The sequence below is a fragment of the Hibiscus syriacus genome, unplaced genomic scaffold, assembly GCF_006381635.1.
Source record: "Hibiscus syriacus cultivar Baekdansim isolate YM2019G1 unplaced genomic scaffold, ASM638163v2 tig00116962_pilon, whole genome shotgun sequence".
Taxonomy (NCBI): Eukaryota; Viridiplantae; Streptophyta; class Magnoliopsida; order Malvales; family Malvaceae; genus Hibiscus; species Hibiscus syriacus.
Genome location: NW_024063488.1, coordinates 8,199,955 through 8,218,834, shown reverse-complemented (window position 1 = coordinate 8,218,834; position 18,880 = coordinate 8,199,955). Strand labels below are relative to the sequence as shown.

Below are 18,880 nucleotides of genomic sequence, written 5' to 3'. Positions count from 1 at the left end.
GTGCCATATCATCGTGTCATTAACGGCGGAGTGACATAATTGCAGTTAAACTTAAACGTTAGTGTTAAAATTGATAAAATTGAAACGTTGATGGCATAAACGAGCCCGAGCCTAAAGTGAGTGGTATTTGAAGTAGATTACCCTTTTCTTTATTTTTCACTCTCCTGCCCAAATAATCAACGATCGACTCGGGAAAGCAGAAAGAGGAATAGCCGGTTCATTTAGTTTTTTTTAAGTAGAATAGGATAAGTTGGATTATTCTTTAGGGTTTCAGAACTGTTTAGGAGAAATCCAAATGTTGGGACCTTCTAAATGCCACCCAGCTGGCAGATGTTTATGATTTCATAACCGGCTGTTTTTGAGCTCAAAAGAAAATATAACTTAGATTATCAAAACTTACCTTGTCTTGGGAGGGGCTTACAGTTACCCATATTATTTTAAAAACCAATTCAAACATTATCGTCATTCGTCTGATTTGATATATTTTGAAATATAAATAACCACGTCTCTATCCCATTCACAAAGTAAGAGGTAGCAGATATGATAAATATACCATAAGAAACGGTGGCACACAAAACAAAACATTTTCCCTCTATTTTTACATTGAGAATGTAAAGACCAAAAAAAGCAAACAATAACCAGTCACCACTGCAGTGCAGCGAGCCCACCGCAACTGTATGGTACTTTTCTATTTACAATCAGTTTCCGTTTGCCCAATACAAAATATCACTCCTGAACGCTTGGTCAAAGTCTTATCGGCAAATAAATCTTCATTCTCATTTGCACCAACACAAGAACTTCTTTTTCTGCGTCATGCATGCAAACATTACACAATCATTTATCCAACTGATGAAAATCAATCATATAGAGCATGTATCGAAGGTCGAATGTAAATAAATCTTTTTTCGACTTACCCCAGATTTGGTTTCTTCTTGACTGTCTATATATGCAAGGAGTTCTTCCTGCCGAATTAATGCTTCATGAAGAGCCTGCTCACGCATACAAGTTCAGTAAATAACACTCGTATCGCTACTACTCCCATCAAGAAAGAAGAAAACATGTCATCGTTATAGAGACTTATAATGGCATCATCCTAACTCTCTCTGACACCAAACAATTACCTTCTTTGTAGCAATTAATTCTGCTTCTAGCGCATCCACACGATATACGGCAGCATTCAACAACTCCTCTTTCTCATGAGGCATCTCAAATCTTTTTGATTGCAACATCTCAACCTTGTCTTCGAGATCACCCAGCCTTCTTACCACAGATGACACGATGTCTGCCTCAGTAAACACTGGAGCAGGTGAGGGGGGACGAGTTTCCTCCTTGTATGTTGGTTCAACATGCTCCTCAGGAGTGCTACATGTTAACTCGGTTGTACTCTGCTTTTTCATCAGCTTCAATACTATTGTTCGGATAAGAGTTAAAAATGTCAAAAGGGCAACAACTAGGTCAGTAATATAACCATAGATTCCTTTTGGAGTTTGCCTTCCCAGAAGCAGAGGAGTTCCTGCAATTCAAGACAGTAGACTTCAAAGTCAAACATATTGAAAATTTAGAGAAAAAAATAAATAAATCTAGCTCTGGTTTTGGTTACACTGTTATCATTATTCATGAGTTGATTAAATCTGTGACAACGTGCTAAAGAGCTTTGATAAGATGAGCCGAGAAAGAGAAAAAAAGAGATGGCCAAAGCCTGACAATATTCTGTTTATTCTGGGTATAGATTATCACTTGACACGTTGAATTTAATACCATATGCATATGAGGACTTAGATACTAAATGGTTGACACTGATTAGAAGGCATTCGATTTTGAATATAACCACTGTATGCAGAATGATCCTGCGTTAGAAGTTGCAATAAAAACAAGAACTATTTATAGTTAAGATGGTATGCAGTATACACAATAATTTCTTCCGTTATATTAACAGAGTAAAAAAAGAGAAAAAGCTTTTAAAAATAGTTCATTTTACTAACCTTTAGAACTGTATGGACTCTGACGTGACACCTGTCTCTCACATTCAGAATCTACAACCTTATCGATTATGGGAACATATTCGCCATGCTCAGACGAACCACCAGCAGAGATCGATTTGCCAGCCATTCTTGCCTACACAAACATCATGTTCATTGTTGTAACTTAAATCTCAAAGAATCTATAGTGTGAGACGGGAACTGTACTCCTACTTCTTAGGATGTTAACATGTCATTAATACACAGTAAATAAACCATCCACATGCATACTCTTGGATAGAAGAAAGACTATCCTGGCATTAGGTGCTGTTTAAAACTGTGAATCTAGCATGTGAGTGAAACCCTTTTCTCGTCAACCAGTCATCCCAATTTGCAAGTATTTACCTCTTCGCTAACAGGAGCCAAAATTGGGTGTAAATAGCTCCTAGTTTTCTTAGGCGAAGTAATGTCTTCCACTTCCGATCCTGACTCTGCTGCAGATGTATCACTACTCTTCATCTGATAAGGGATAAAAATAAATAAATGCGGAAATAAAACTACAAAATATTTGACTGAATTCTAACAATGCAAAACTCAAAGCTGAGAAGGTGTGATATGCATAGCGAAATACAATTGGTGAATCTTACCACAGGATAACATGGCTTATCATAGGCAATTACCCTTCCTTCGCTGTTTGAAACTGTCACGATTTGTCTAGGAAATAGTGTTTCACCACTGGCAATCATCTGCATGAAGACAGTCACTCGTATTACTTAAAATATGTACGAGACTGCAAATTTATTCAGAGAGTGTATCAGACCTTTAATATGTTGGGGTCTTTCCAGGGACCTTTGTCTGATCTCATACAGCCTCCCTGATCAGCACAAGTGCAACTACCCCCAATAAATTGGGGCAACTCACTAACCATATTCAATATATTAAAGACTTTTAGTTTCCAGTACAACTAAATGTGAATTAATCAATATATCAGCAGCCAAAATAATTTAATTACCTTGCATCAATAATTTCAAGCAACTTATTCTGGTAGTTGCTACCCAGAACCTGAAAGGAATTTAAAAAATGAGGTAACTTCTACCAACTGAGAAGAGTAGATACTTTAGTAGAAAGCCAAATTATACAAAGATCTTGAACTTACATTAATCTTACTAGCTGTTTTAGAATCGAGAAAAGATTTAACAGCTTTCAGACCCATTTTAAAACCTGGACCAGCATTTATGATGAACATTCGGTAAAGAGTCTGCAGAGTGGCATCGATAATAATAAACATTCCTTTGAATATTGAAAATAGAAGCAATATTCACAAAATATCTGAGCACAATAGCAAGTAGAAGAACATCTACCTCGGGATAGTTATCACCATCAATCTTCTGCAGCCGCTTCACAAGATCTTGTGCAGACTTGCTAAAATTTTTGTAACCCTATGAAAAAAATGACTGGAAGTAAGCAATCTAATTTTTTTTTTATAAAAAAAAAACTCTAATTAGACCAACATAAAAATGATGGCAGGGAAGACCATAAAATTAGAAGAACCAGAATAAAACATACCATGCCTTGAACATCCAAAATGGTTGTGCTTGAATCTATGTGTCTCTTTGCAGCAATGGAGCAAGCCGGAAACTTAATTGCAAAACACTTTTCAAATTCCTGCACATGGTATCTCACATATCGATCCAAAGTTGTGACTCGCATGAGTTGGTCAGGTTCAACTTTTCCTAGCAATTCAATGTAAACAGGCCTTCCTTCCTTATCCACCCCATGATAACCCTGAGGGTAGTGCTTCAACACCTCATTCAGCTCACTGAACTCAAAATCCTGATTAAATCATAATAACATTAAAAGAAAAAAGTGAGTATTGCTTTATATAAACATGGGAACAAGTAAATAAACAACCTGGAAATAAAGAAGTTATGCATGTCCTTAAAACTTAGAGGCAAATATCTAATGCAATAACTAAGATCCCAGAGATAATGTGGAGCATTCTTGCAGTAAGAGAGGATCACCTCCAAAATAGTATCAGTTCCAAAGTCTTTCCTCCATTGGATCATATTATCCCACATGTGCTTCGCTTTTTCGATGTCAAACTTCCTTGCTTTCAAGAATCTGCAAGAAAACACCTATTGCCGTAAGCACAGCACAAACAGACCAATTCTGTTATGTTTCTAAAGATAAAAGTAAAAGGATTGCAGCTTTTAACCTACCTGAGTAGCATATGATAATCGTCATGTCTAGCAGGAAGCAACTGCTCGGCAATTAATGCTTGACGGAAAGCATCAACAGTCTGCAACTCCTCGATGTCTCGAAAATCCTTAATCGAAAGAGAGAGACCGCTTTTCCTCCTACTACCTTTCTTCTTAAGAGAACGTTTAAATTTACTCGACGCCTTTATCGCTTTTTTCTTAAGATTTCCAATTCTAGTCTTCCTGTCCTCTTCAGAGACTTCGAAATCCGATTTCCTATCTTTTCTATCGTCATTAATAGTAACACCTTCAAAACCTACATAATTAACAGCAAGTTCATCGACGATTCCTCAAAAATTGAATTTCAATCGGAGATTCAGAAATATCAGTTCAGATGATGCAGCAAATAACAATCATGAAACTAATAAGTATAAACCGCAGAATTGGTAATTGATGGAGCAAAAACGGTTTAAAAAGAAAAGCAGAGAAGTCCACTTACAGGGCCTTGCGAAACGATCGAGATGACCGGACATGTTTGAGGAATCGGTATACAGTCGTCAAAACTGTAACCCACGATCAAGAACGTGAGGATATGATAAATTTTGGAAAACGAAACCGAGAATGGATGAGAGGGTAGCAAACAAGTAGAGATTTACTAGTGGGATCTGAAAAGAAACGGTGGTTCATACAAATCGATCTTCGGGAATGACGTGGCTGCTCAAGTGTAGACAAACAAACAGACAAAAGAAGAATAAATTAATAAACAAATACATCGTAGAAAACTATAATCTACAAAGTTTTATATTTATTTATCATTTATTACCGATAGATTTAGTAAAATCAGACTCAAAAAATCGATTTTTTTTATTGGATTCAGTTTAAAAATATTTTATTCGAATTATAATTTTATAAACTTGATTTGAAAAAAAAATTCAAATTCAAATCGAATTATAAAATACAATTTGAATAGAAACTCAAATAACTCAAAAATTTTATTAATTAATAGATTGATTTTTAAATTAGAGTCGAACTCTCTTTATGTTAATTAAATTAGAATAAAATAGTATTATAATATTATAAATATTTATAATTAAATTTTTTAAAAATTCAAAAATTTAACTCAAAATTCAAAAAATTTCAAATCAAATTTAAATTATAAAATAAAATTCATTAACTCAAAAAACTTAAAAAATTATTCTACTCGACTCGATTGGATCCAACATTCACACTTAATCAGCGGAGCAAACAACGATCAGAAAAGGGACCAGCCAGTGGGTCCGACGTTCTCTCCGTTTGAAAAGTAAGCAGGTAGCTTTCATATCAGCTGCAGTGCGCATAAACCTTTCGCGGGAATTTTGCCGACGGTTAACGAGTTTCTGTCGGTGCCTTAACTTGTTTTGTTTTCCATTAATTGTACCGGTTGTATTGGTTAAAACCCAGAATAAATTTAGTTTTTGAGTTCATGTAAATTCAGTCCTGCTTCATAATTTTTTATTAATTTGATTTTTACTTTTATACTAAATTTAATAATTCTTTTAGGAAAAATCAAATGTAAGCCTTTATTTAAAAAAATAATCGAACTTTTTTACAAAAGAAATATCAAATAAAATCTTTTAATAATTGAAATGTATTTTAATTTTTAGTTTTTAAATTTAAATATTTTTAAACTATTTATTAACAGGGCATATATCAAATAATTTTATGTTAGTATGAAATATATTATACAAGCAATCACATCAAAATAATTAAAGAATAATTTTTAGTCAGTATGTTTTAGAGAAAAACAATTTAACTCTTTTAAAAACATTAAGTTATATATATTTGATATATATTGATTAAACTTTTAACAAATTTTTATTAATATGTTTGATTTACTGAACACTTCTATGAGAATGTGAGATAAATTTGAAAATTAATCTGGTTAGATAAAAAATGATATTACTCTATTTTATTTTTAAAATTTTTTTATTATTAATAAATATTTTAATTGATATTTTAAAGTTTTCATTTTAATTTACAGATTAAATTGACATCATAAACGTCGGGAACTTTTAGAATTTATTTAATCATTTTCTTGCACATGATATATATTTTCTGTAAATAATCATGCATATATAAAACCGTATTTACAGAGGTAACAATTTGTAATGTTTATCTGACTGAGAAAATATTTTTTTACGGTTTTTGTGATTACCGATAATTTTCATTCAAAATCTTTCTTAATAATTGATAATACACTTCGTGGGCATAGTTGTTCAAACCAAAAATTTTGAGAGAGAATAATACCGTCTTTAATCACTGAGACCACTTGATGGATTTAAAAAGTTTTAATAGATTCAAGGATTAGGCAACCTAACTAATTAAGATGGTTATTGCAATAAATTATGGATCAAAACACAATGTGAATGAAACTCTTTAAAAGGGTACAAACTATAAATTAAGAAGTACAAGAGTTAATATTGTTAATGGATCAAGCTTGGTCGGTCTTGTAAGCTTGTAAATTAAACAAGATGACCAAATTTGTTCCATTGAAACCAAAACTAGCACTTATGATTCTCCTAGCCGACTTATGGGCTAATAAGATGATCAGTATTTTTTCCTCATAATAATATATATGTCCCAAGGTCTTTAATATCTATTGTGGCTTCCAAACTAGCAAGCCACAGCCGTTCTCAAGTTCATCCGGTGAAGTTATGCGGCGGCGGTGGCCAAATACCGCCACCACTGTCGCTAGTCACATAAGACATGCACGACAATGGTACTAGACATAGACCTCGACTTCTGAGATCTCGTTGTGCTAATTCTTCGTTCCCATCCTCCATCGTTGAACCCTAAAAATCAATTTTCAACGTTAAAGTTATACTAGTAATTGGAATTATTTGAATACCCCTTGTTCCATAAAATTACATGAAAGAAAAAATAGTTATAGTTTCCATTGCCAAATGTGGATAGGTTTCGCTTACCCCTTGTTTGGATCTGGATGTTTTATTGCGTGATGACTTCATATACGGAACGCTTAATGTCTGCCGAAAACAGATACATTAATCATTCAGTGATATATACATACAAGAAAGTAAGGACTGAGCTCTAAACTAAAGGGAGACAGTTTCTGTCTTTCTTTTTGTGCCGAAAAGAACTGAAGAAACTCAGAAATCTGATCAAAATCAAAAGAAACAAAAATTTCCATGGCGTGGTTAAAATATATATGTTGTAATAGTTGTTCAGTGGGATGAATAAAATAATGGACCTTAACTTGGACTCGGTATACTTTTTAGAGGAGAGAAGCACAGAATTATACAACCCTATAAAGAACCCTAGCCAGCTACTTTGGCCGAGTATTTTAGGGTAAACTACTAGAGAGGCTAGCATGTTGGGGGCTTGCAGTCCCACATAAGTAGCCGTTTCCGATGGGTTACACATTGAGGTGGAAATAATATTTTAAGAATGTGTCAGAGAATAGTTAATAGTGAAATATAATAATGTAAGACATCGCAAACTTCAAGGAGAATGTTTTGGGAAGGTGATTCTGATGGGTACCTCGACTTGATTTTGAAGGAATTTGATGTATCCAATAGCCTCCATTAGTACGGACGCTGTATCTGTCTGTAGTATTCTCCCGCATGCAAAAATAACCTCGTCATTTTCCATTAATCATCCACTAATAAAATAAAAAATCTTAAACTAATATTATTACTAAATAAATAAATCTCTCTCGCTCTCTTCTGTTTTCTTTTATTCTTATCAGCATAGCAGGTACTGCTAGTTGCATATTATTGTGTTTCTTTCCTCTTTTACCTTGCCAAAAGGAGCAACCAATTGATGTAGAGCTGCAATTCTGTCCCCCAGTTTCTCTTTCCTAACCTGTTAGATGTTGATGCAAAACCAAACATAATACTCCACTTAAGGTCGGAAAACATGTAAATTAACAATCAATAATGTCATGTTTAAGATTGTTGGTCACCTTAAAGGGAGGGCAGGAGGCGCGTGACTCCACACGAGATTTCTTGGCTGCTGCTGCTGTTGCCTTTGCTTCCGGTAGATTACTGGGTCTCTTTGCCTCTGTTATTTCAGTGGGGAAGGGTGATACCTTTCATGGAGTGCAAAGAGTAAAGATCAGTTAAATGATCATCCAAAAAAAAAAATAGAAATGAAAATAAAGGCATAAAGTTCTTCTGGTAAAGATATAAGCATACATCGATTAAAGCTGAAGGGTGCCCCCTATATCATTTCTTTTACTGGGCATAGTTTTGAACATGATAATATTCTTATATGAATAAAGGTTTTCAACTTTCAATCTTTTTTTCCTTAGGATCGTTTAAGAAAGTGCTTCACTAACTAATCATATTCTACTTATTTTCGTGTTAATTAGTCGAGTACTAGATTGTATTATAGTGATGCCAATATTCTCATTAAAATTCCATGATTTAGTTCAATGCATGAAGTAAAAAAAAAATAACATGCAGTGTTATATTTTAAACTTGAGAGCCATGACAGTGCAGTGTAGGAATTACAATAATGTTTTGTACTTGAGGCATGGTTTGTAGTAGAAATGAATGCTGCTACAAGAAAGAATAGTGAGCACTTACTTTACTAAGGGAATAAGCGGCTGGCCTTTGATTTGACTGCAGCAAATTATGGTGGTGATGGAGACCAAAAGAAGGGCTGATCTCTTTGTATATACCAAGATTATCGTGATGATCCTCTGAAGGATAGCTAAATCTACTGCTTCTGCTAAATCTCGCAGGATTTAAGAGATCCAAGGCCTCCAAATTCATGACAAAGGAGCTCGGGATATTCGGGGGAGAAGAAGCTTGGTTCAAACTTGAAATATTTATACTAGGATAAATCTGGCTGAAACTCCCTCTACTTGGTGAAAAACTACTCCTAGGGATAGAACAATTCTGGGTACTTGGATAAAATTCTGGTTCTGCAGAAAACATCGGGAAACCAGAGGATATTGTCTTGAGCAATAGTTTCTCGCTGAGATCATTCAAATCTCTTTGCCCGTTATTCTTCAAGTAGTTTGCTTGAGGCAGCTGGCGAGTATCTCCGACGCTTGAGGAACTGTCGCTTAGGATATCGGTAAATCTCGTGGTGAAGCTCCCATCGCTGTTAGCCCAGTCTTGGATCATGGAATTGTTTTGAGGAGATACTAACATGTCATTTTTCTGCCTTGAGTGCAATATATCCCCATTATAATTTGGATTGAACTCACTGGAGTTCCTGGGGGGAAAATGAGAGTATAAATTGAACAAGTATCTGAAATACTGTACTTGGTGAATCGACAAGTTCTAGGAATCCAAAAACAGTGCAAGAAAAAGAAAATATTCTTCTAAGAAAAAACAACTGATAAATAAGTAAATTTTTAACTACATAATTGTGATTGATGCACATCAAATCAGAAAAGAAAAAAGGGAGATAGATTCCGGAGTTGAAGTAAAATTCATAATAGCCTGTGAAGCATGAAGAGACATGTATATTTGTAGAATGCTTCATGAGAGAGAAAGGGTAACTTACAAAGTAATACTTGGGTCGGTTGGGGTCCAAGAATGGGTGCTTGAAACTCCATAACAGGGAGAGATAGGTAAAGAAGAAGATAATCCAACAAGCTGGTCTTGAAGCTGGTGCTGGTGATGGGGATTTTCAGACTCCATAATTATAAATTTAAAAGGAACAAAAGAAAAGATAAAGGCTTGAAAATCCCAAGATTGAGTAATTAATTTTTACTACACTGCTAGTTTCCAGGAATCTCACTCTAATCAAAGAAAACAGTTCAGGTGACAACTACCTCAGATACAAGTCCCTTGTGATTCTAGCTAAGCAACTTTTCCCAGTTTTATTTTTTTTTCCTCTTTACTCTTTCAAGTTTCCATCTTAAAGTAGTCTTTAAAAGGAAGAAAGAAAGAAAGAAAGAGAGAGGAGCTTCAACAATCCCTTCTCCCTCCACCCCTTCAATTATTTTTTTTCGTCCACATTTTTTTTGCAGCTATCCCTCGATACACGATTTTTCTTAAAAAAAAACTCACTCACTTTGTTTTATTTAAGAGGGGGGGGGGGGAAGATGAAAAGCTCACTGCAATTAGAGGGAGATGATTAATACTTCCTCATGGCCATGATTAAGATCCCTGCCTTCCATCTCAAGACTTTCAACAAAGGTCTGAGAAAAGAAATGATAACAGCCATGTTCAAAGCCCTTAATATATATATATATTGCTTGTATTGTTATCTTCTATTTATAAATTCAGGAATACAGTAAACAAATATCATAATTTCTTCCCACAAACATTCTCCTTTGGAGTATGATATAACCTTTTAAATTCTTCATCAGTGACATGATTGAGAGACCTTAACTTATTTTTCTTTTGCTTCTCTTTGTGCTGTGATTGGTCATCCCAAAAAGTACTTAGTTTGCCCCATAAAATATTACTTCGTACAAAGTCCACAATATATAAAAAATCTTTATTTGTAAGTTTTGTCTGAACTTAATATTCTTATTTTATCATTAACTATATGTCGGCTATAATAAAAAAATCTTTAGAATTTGAGACATGGAGTTATGTTGTGAACTTTGGCCTACCCGATGCAGGTGGGATTGCACCTTTTTACACTGCCATTAATGGGTTATTGTGTGGTTGAAGGAGGTGTTGTTCAGATAGATATGTCCTTTGTGATGATCAGAACAAGCCGTATAAAATATAGAAACAGCTATGATTCTAGTGAAGACTAGCCGGTCACTGGGAATTTCCCAACTGAGAGGGGCCTCCCCCTTCCCACGACTCTAATATTTTGGCACTCACATATTTATATATGGCATTGGTGATTAAAAGATGAGAGAGTCATAAATTTCGTACCATTTCATTATGCATAGATTGAAAACATCAAAATGGGCAATCCCTTTCCTTCTTCTGTAATGCACTGTCTCTTAAAGCTTGCCGTTTTCATTCATTTCTCCTCTTGCCCCTCCCCCGCTATAATTTACAGTTTTCATCCCCTCCCCGGCTATAGCAAAACAGTTTTTTAGTGGTTTTTTCTTAGTTCTATATAGCGACGTTTTTAATAGTGTACAAATTTTTTTTCAAGCCGATATATTTGGTATAAGTACAATAATAATCAGTTGATCAGTTCAATAATACAAGTATAAATACAGTTATAAATGTCATCTAAGAACTATAACCAAAAGTAACATAATTTTTATTAATTTAGGATTTTATTGTTTTTAAAGGGTTAAAAACAAATAAAATATTTTTTAGGGTTAAAATCACTCTAGGTCTCCTTTACACGCATTCGCCCTTTTTTACGTGTGCGTAAATTTACGATTGATGAAATGAAAATTTAAAGCTTAAATAATCTTAAAATTTATAAATTTTTATTGATTGATCAGTACAAATTATAAACACAATATCATATTTTATACACCTTAATTTTTTATTTTATAACTTATTGGCATTGAATGTTATTTACATTAATATTATTATGAAATTACTTTGGGAAAAAAGTTTTTTTTATAATCATTTCATCTTGTCATTATATATAGTTTTCTATAGGGGAGGTCAGAAGAATAGGAATTTGAACGTGAATGGAATAGGTTTCCCTTGCAGTGTTATCATCATGGTCACTTACATTAACCCCGTAAAGAAGCATTAATTTCTTGTTATTCCATGCTCCAACATATGTTTCAAAATAAAGGTTATTGATGAATTATTAAGTGATCTTATTGATCAGATGAAGCGTTATTATCTCTTGAGATCTTGAATTTAAACAGTTGTAATTTATAAGTGTGTGTGCATTGTCAATGATTAAGAAAAATATTAACAAATACATAAAGCTTATCGATATATTTTAATTTTAATATTTCACCCTCTTTTATTAGAACAGAATTTGCGTAAAATATTGAGGTTTTAAAAAAAATGAGTTTTGATATAAGAAAATTTAATCTTATTTGAAAACCTTAATACTAATTAGGGCTTGACTTCACATTATATACTTTTTAATATAGTAAATATTACTTTAATTTTATAAATTTTATAAATTATATAATTTATGTTACATCAAAATTAAATTTATGATAAAAGTTATTATTATTATATGATTTGTTTTATAAAAATAGCTAATTTTATTAAAAATAGAAAATATCCCGAATGACAATAATGATTTAGAATCTTAATTGTAAATTAAGCACATAACTAGAATAATTTTCTATATTAATTGAAACAAAAACAAACCACTTAAGATCACATAAGAACCATATAAGAAAAGATACAAAACCTAATCAAGAAACTCGAACAAAGATTGATACAAACAAATCTGACCGCATCGACAAACGAATCACAAAAGGAGATCAAGTTATTGAAAGATCACAGATCACCGTAAATCAGACTCGAGGGATGTGAAAAGTTATCCACAAATGCAAATCGGGTATCTAAATTCAATCCGAGGTCCAAAGCAGAGAAGATTAACAAGATAACATATAAACGTCATCTTAATCAGTCGTGATAATGTCAAATCAATCCTTAAAAAAATAAATGAAAAAAATGATCATACGACCAAAAAACGTACCAAAAGGTAAAAAAAAAAAGTGCCATAAAAACAAATAAAACCATGACATACAAATAGACTTACTAAAAAAATTACACTATGAGAAAAACACATTATAATTTTGTAAAATTATATCGAACTAGACAAACACATATATTATGTCGAGGTATTATAAGTTTAAATGTCAAAGGTTATGTACTCTTTAAAATGTTAAAATTTAGTTATTATATTATATTTTTGTAAAATTTAGTTCTTATACTTTTTAAATTTTATATAAATTTATTGTTAATTATTTTGAACCCAATACTCTAAGGGAGAACAAAACTCCCTTTAACCATTAAGGTCATTCAATAAATTTATTTATTGTTAATTGTTGATTTAGTTACTAAAAAAATAAAAATAACTTTTTAGTACTCTACGTTAATATATCTCGTGATGCCAAAATTGAAAGTTAAAAGAAAATATCATTAATTTGAATTCAATAATCAAAATTATTATTTTCAAATAATAATAATAAATTATAATTAAAATCATTGTATTTATACCGTTAATTTATTTATTAATTTGTCAGTGTATATGTTATTTCTATACAGGCTGTAGTGGCAAATAAAAACACCCAAGAACCCTAGAAAGAGTCCAGGCTTTCCCGTAAACAAACATCTTAGTTCCATTGCAACCTGTATACTACCCTCCACTCTCTCCTTTTCCAATCCTCTATTCAGGGTTTCCTTCCTCTCTTTCTCTTGCATAATTCATGTCAACACTATATTATACATGTATTATTTAGGTGAGAAAACTGGTACTACTTAATATATTCTTTTATATAATATATACATGCGGGCAAGTATTTATTATATAATTCATCAAGTGTTTATATAAAATTACATATCTTTATGAGTGGATGAAGTACTTGTTTATATATATATATATATATATACTTCATTACTATTAAAAATTTTAAATGTAGGTTAAAAAATGATAAAGACCCATCATACCATGTTTAATAATACAAATTAATGGAATATGTATATTTTTTAATCATTTAATTTTGGTAATGAAACAATTCTGTCCCGGTGCTTTTGTTTGCTTCTATATATCTATTTAAAGTTAATATATACAATAATATTTTAATATATAATATTAAAAAATCAAGAATTCATTAAGTGATATCGGTAATTAAAGAAATGATTATTTTACTTTAAGATTCTGCATTCAAATAATTGTTTCTACGAGATATGTATTCATCGACAATGATTAAAAAAATATAAATACGTATATCTTACTATCATCTCAAATTATTAAAAATATCAAATATTAATTTGTAATTATAAATGATTTAGATTCGATGACTTCAAAATTTTATATCGGAAGAGTCCCCACAATAGTTCACATGACTGGAAAAGTTGATGGGAGTCTCGGGGGTCAGAGTATGGGCATGCATTGCCCAAAGCCCAACCCCCTCTCCTTCCTTCTCTTTTTATGCTATTTTAATTATAATTTTGCTGCCTTTTACTGTCTCCCTTCCACGCCCTCATCTTTACATCTTTGTTTCTCTCTCGATCTCTACTTTTTTTTCTTCTTTTCTTTTCTTCTTTACTGAAAGAGAGCAAAAGAAAAAGGATGGTATATTTCCCCTTTCCTAGTTTCCTTTGCTTGTGAGTTGTGACCTATTCCATATTTCCCAATTTCATCACCTTCCAAGATTCATTTTAAAAAGCTGCTTTTACATATGATAATCCATATGCTCCTCTGTCGAATTTATAATTTAAATAACTGTCAAAATGATCAATCTCAATTATTTAAAAAAGAATGGCTGTTAGAGTTACCTTCACGGTACTACTAAATAATGAGCAAAAGTGGTGGTGTAGGAGCATGAAACTAGTGATGAAGTGAGAGGTGTCTATATATTAAGTTTGTCTAGTGAGACGAGACATTAAATTCTTTTAATAAGATTAAGAGTTCAAACCCTAACATTTGTAAATAGAGTAAAATGAGTTGGGAGGATCACCCTAATAATAGACATATATAAATTTTGATCTAAATTAACCAGTTAATAAATCAAATACAAGTAATTAATTTAAAAAATTAATATGAGAGGTGTCAATAGCTAATGGTTAGCAAATTGGATACAAATTTTGAAATACAAATATGTGATTGAACATAAAAGATGAGATGTGGAGTATGACTTGAGCTACTACCACCTTTCAATCTCTTCAAACGCAAACTAAAAGTGGTCAATATCTAAAAGCAAAGTGGTGGATTTCAACAAATGTTGACCCTTTTTCAGCTGCATTACTTGTAATTAGATGTCATCTCATTCATGGATTTAATAATTTTAAGTCTGGAATTCTAATAATTCATGTAGCTCTATTATCATCTCTTTACATATAAAACAAGTTGTTAGTCCTTTGAAAAGCATGTTTTGGTATGATTAATCGCTTTTTAGGGGTCCATCATCTTTTTATTTTTAAGCCTACATTGCCTTTTTTTAGAGTAGGTAGTCAACCGTCGAAGGGTCAAACATCCACTTCCTACAAATATGTATTATAAAATATAAATTTATATGCTATGATATTGAATATACACATTTTAAAATGTTATAGAATGCCCCCATTTTAATATGTCGAGCATAATATTTACAGGGATGTTTGAGCATTTATTGTCAAATAATTAAGAATTTTTCGAACAAATAATATCTTATAATCACTTTGTACTCGAAGATTGTGTTATGCATGACTGCATGCTGTGATCAAAAGGTTATTAGTCTAGTGACTAAATTTATTTTCTCTACAACTGATAATTTGAGAAAATAAAAATGAAGATAAAAGAGACACAAAATTTACGTGGAAAACCCCTAAATAATATAGGGTAAAAACCACGGGCAATGGTAGAAGAATTTCACTATAAGAAAATAGGAATTACAACTTCTCTCGATCTACCAAGGAGAAAACAATGATAATTCTCTCTTGATAAAAAGGAGAAAACAACTCTCAAGAAACTCTCTAAATTCTCTAGTATTGGAAGAAAGTTAGAATGCTTTGGGATGGTTTTGAAGCTAAATGAGCTAGGGTATTTATAATTGAAGCTTAAAGACTAATTTGTAAATACCCTAAAGTTTAGTGACTAAAGTGTGTAAATATACCATCAATTTTTCAATAACAAAAACAAATCACCTTTCGGTGCATTAATTGCACCTTTCGGTGTTTTAATCAATAATCTCACACTTGAAGATTTGATTGGAACAATCATATCTTCACATCATTCTTTCTACCATGTACCTTCATGTTGCTTATGTCTCTGACAGGCCACAGGAGGATCGACACCTAGTAAATTTATCGGTATTGATCGTATTCGTCGTGAAATCTGCTATGTTATTTTTGGTAAGAATCTTCTGCATATCTATCATCCCTTCTTCCACCTTTTCACGAATGAAATGGTACTGAACTCGTATGTGCTTTGTCCTTGAATGAAATGTTGGGTTCCTTGCTAGATGCAAGGCGCTTTGACTGTCACAAAATAGAGAGACATACTATTGATTGTGCCCAAGCTCCCCAATAACATCTTCAACCAAATTGTTTCTTTACTGGCTTATGTAGCTGCTACATATTTTGCTTCTGTTGTTGACGTAGCCACAACTAACTGCAATTTTGCAACCCAGCTTACAGCTCCACCAGCAATTTTGAACACATATCATGTAGTAGATTTGCTTTTATCCAAATCCCCTGCATAGTCAGAATCTACATACCCATTGATTAGTAAGTTTGATCCTCCGTAACATAATGCAACATTTGAGGTCCATTTGATATATCTCAGGATCCTCTTTACTGTATTCCAATGCTCTTTGCTTGGATTCTCCATATACCGACTAACCACTCCCACTGCTTGTGCAATGTCTGGTCTTGTGCATCATAGCGAACATTAAACTTCTCACTGCTGATGCATACGACACTCGAGACATATGCATCATCTCATCTTCACTGCTAGGACTCATACTGGAGGATAATTTAAAGTTAATAGGAAGAGGGGTAGAAATTGACTTACAATTTTGCATGTTGAATCGTGACAAGATCTTCTTCAAGTAATTCTTTTGTGAAAGCCAAATCTTTCTATTACTTCTATCTCGGTGTATTTGCATCCCTAGAATCTTGTTTGTTGATCCCAAATCCTTCATTTCAAATTCCCTAGCCAGTTGTGCCTTCAATTCTTCAATATGATCTTTGTTGGGTCCTGCAACCAACATGTCATCCACATACAACATCAATATAACAAAATCGTTATCACCAGACCTCTTGAAATAAACACAAGGGTCTACATTAACTATGTTGTATCCAATGCACATAATGAAGGAATCAAATCTCTTATACCAATACCTCGGTGCCTGCTTTAGACCGTACATAGATTTTTTCAACCTGCTAACCAAGTTCTTTTTTTCTTTTTCTTCAAAACCTTCAGGCTGGAGCATATAAATCTCTTCTTCAAGATTTCCATGAAGAAAAGATGTTTTAACATCTAGCTGCTCTATATGTAAGTTCAATGTAGCACACATTACCAAAACTACTCAAACTGTTGTTAGTCGAACCGCAGGAGAAAAGATTTCATTGAAATCAATACCTTCTTTTTGAGCATATCCCTTTACCACCAGTCTTGCACGATACCTCTCAACTTGATCATCACTATTTCGCTTGATTTTGAAGACCCATTTGTTACCAATTAGTTTCATTCCTTGTGGTAGTGGCACAAGGTCTCATGTATTATTTTTATGAATGGCTTCAATTTCCTCTTGCATCGCCATCATCTACAGTGAAGCATCTGAGCTGTTTATTACCTCCTGGTATGTTGATGGCTCACTGTCCTCTGTTAAAAGACAGTATATAATATTACCTTCTATAACATAATCTAAGTGCCAATTGGGACGTCTTCTCACACGATCTGATTGACGAGTTGTTGGAGCTTCAGAACTCCCTGATTCTTGTTCATCATATGCTGGTTCTGCTTCAGAAGAATCTCCTTGTTCAAACTCCTTTTCCACATGTATCTGTGTAGTCTTTGACTTTTCAGCGATACCATCTTCTTCTTTTCTTTGTAGCTTATCTTCTACAAAGATAACATCCCTGCTGATGATCACTTTGCGGGCAGTGGGATCCCACAAGCGATACCCTTTTACACCATCAGCATACCCCAAGAATTTGCATTTCCTGGATTTTGGATCCAGCTTTGAAATTTATTGGGAGTTGTACATCACGTATACAATACTTCCAAATACATGGAGGTTTGAATAATCAGCTGGTTTACCAGTCCACATCTCCATTGGTGTCTTCAGCTCTATTGTAGTTGATGGAGCTCGATTCACCAAATAACAGGCGGTATTGACTGCTTCTGCCCAGAATGATTTTTCTAGGCATGCATCCCTCAACATTGCTTTTGTTCTTTCTAATAAGGTTCTATTCATCCGCTCTGCCACTCCATTTTGTTGAGGAGTGTTCGCCATTGTGAACTGCCTTTTGATGCCTTCTTTCCTACAAAAGTCATCAAATTCTTCGCTTGTGTATTCTACAACATTATCTGTTCTTAAACACTTGATCTTATTTCTAGAATCAAGTTCCACCCGCGCTTTGAAGATTTTGAAAGTGGAAAACACATATGACTTCTTCTTAATAGGGTACACCCAACATCTCCTTGAGTAGTCATCAATAAATGAAACAAAATATTTTACTCCACCTAGGGATGTAACTGGTGCTTTCCATATGTCAGAATGAACTAATTCTAGAACACTTTTTCCTCTAGAATTTGACATGTTGAATTTCAACCGGTGTTGCTTACTTGTTACGTAATGCTCACACAAAGGAAGTGTTGCCTTTGTTAAGCATGGAAGTAGCTTTTGCTCCACAAGGACTTTCATTCCTTGTTCTGACATGTGTCCAAGTTTTTGATGCCATAACATTGCAGAATCTGAACTACATGAGGCAACAGAGGCTTCTGCTTCTAACAAAGTCTCTCCCTTCAGCATGTACAAGTTTGCAACTATCTTTTCTCCTTTCAGCACCATAAGCGCTCTACGAAACACCTTCATGATTTCTTTTCGTGTTTCAATCTTGCTTGCATTATTATCCAACAATCCATAGGATAATAAATTTTTCTTCAGGCCTTTCACGTGCCGCACATCTCGAACAACTTTAATTGTTCCATCAT

At 33.3% G+C, this 18,880-nt stretch overlaps 2 protein-coding genes across 2 annotated transcripts; both read right to left on the bottom strand.

The window, feature by feature from the left end:
* Window positions 1–525: 525 nt before the first annotated feature.
* On the bottom strand, window positions 526–4,787 carry LOC120190696 (phosphatidylinositol/phosphatidylcholine transfer protein SFH8-like). The gene is made up of 14 exons (XM_039193747.1): window positions 4,656–4,787; window positions 4,178–4,472; window positions 3,980–4,079; window positions 3,525–3,791; window positions 3,320–3,397; window positions 3,115–3,216; window positions 2,971–3,020; window positions 2,779–2,878; window positions 2,606–2,704; window positions 2,364–2,477; window positions 1,983–2,115; window positions 1,122–1,513; window positions 915–989; window positions 526–806 (listed from the first exon to the last, which is right to left on the bottom strand). Exons 1-14 carry the CDS (start codon window positions 4,687–4,689, stop codon window positions 777–779), a joined length of 1,869 nt encoding a protein of 622 aa, XP_039049678.1. The 5' UTR covers window positions 4,690–4,787; the 3' UTR covers window positions 526–776.
* Window positions 4,788–6,513: 1,726 nt separating this feature from the next.
* Window positions 6,514–10,302, bottom strand: LOC120190208 (transcription factor bHLH110-like). The gene is made up of 7 exons (XM_039193319.1): window positions 9,674–10,302; window positions 8,743–9,379; window positions 8,118–8,243; window positions 7,952–8,017; window positions 7,694–7,759; window positions 7,120–7,179; window positions 6,514–6,987 (listed from the first exon to the last, which is right to left on the bottom strand). The coding sequence occupies exons 1-7, from the start codon at window positions 9,808–9,810 to the stop codon at window positions 6,835–6,837; spliced, it is 1,245 nt and encodes a 414-aa protein (XP_039049250.1). The 5' UTR covers window positions 9,811–10,302; the 3' UTR covers window positions 6,514–6,834.
* Between the last annotated feature and the right edge of the window lie 8,578 nt (window positions 10,303–18,880).

Coding starts and splice junctions, on each gene's coding strand:
- LOC120190696 (XM_039193747.1), bottom strand. CDS start 4,689: ATGTCCGGTCATCTCGATCGTTTCGCAAGGCCCT. Junction 2,705..2,778: donor AAGACCCCAACATATTAAAG/GTCTGATACACT, acceptor GTCTTCATGCAG/ATGATTGCCAGTGGTGAAAC. Junction 2,116..2,363: donor TGGCTCCTGTTAGCGAAGAG/GTAAATACTTGC, acceptor ATGTTTGTGTAG/GCAAGAATGGCTGGCAAATC.
- LOC120190208 (XM_039193319.1), bottom strand. CDS start 9,810: ATGGAGTCTGAAAATCCCCATCACCAGCACCAGCTTCAAGACCAGCTT. Junction 8,244..8,742: donor CCGCTTATTCCCTTAGTAAA/GTAAGTGCTCAC, acceptor ACTCCATGAAAG/GTATCACCCTTCCCCACTGA. Junction 7,760..7,951: donor TGGTTGCTCCTTTTGGCAAG/GTAAAAGAGGAA, acceptor AGAATACTACAG/ACAGATACAGCGTCCGTACT.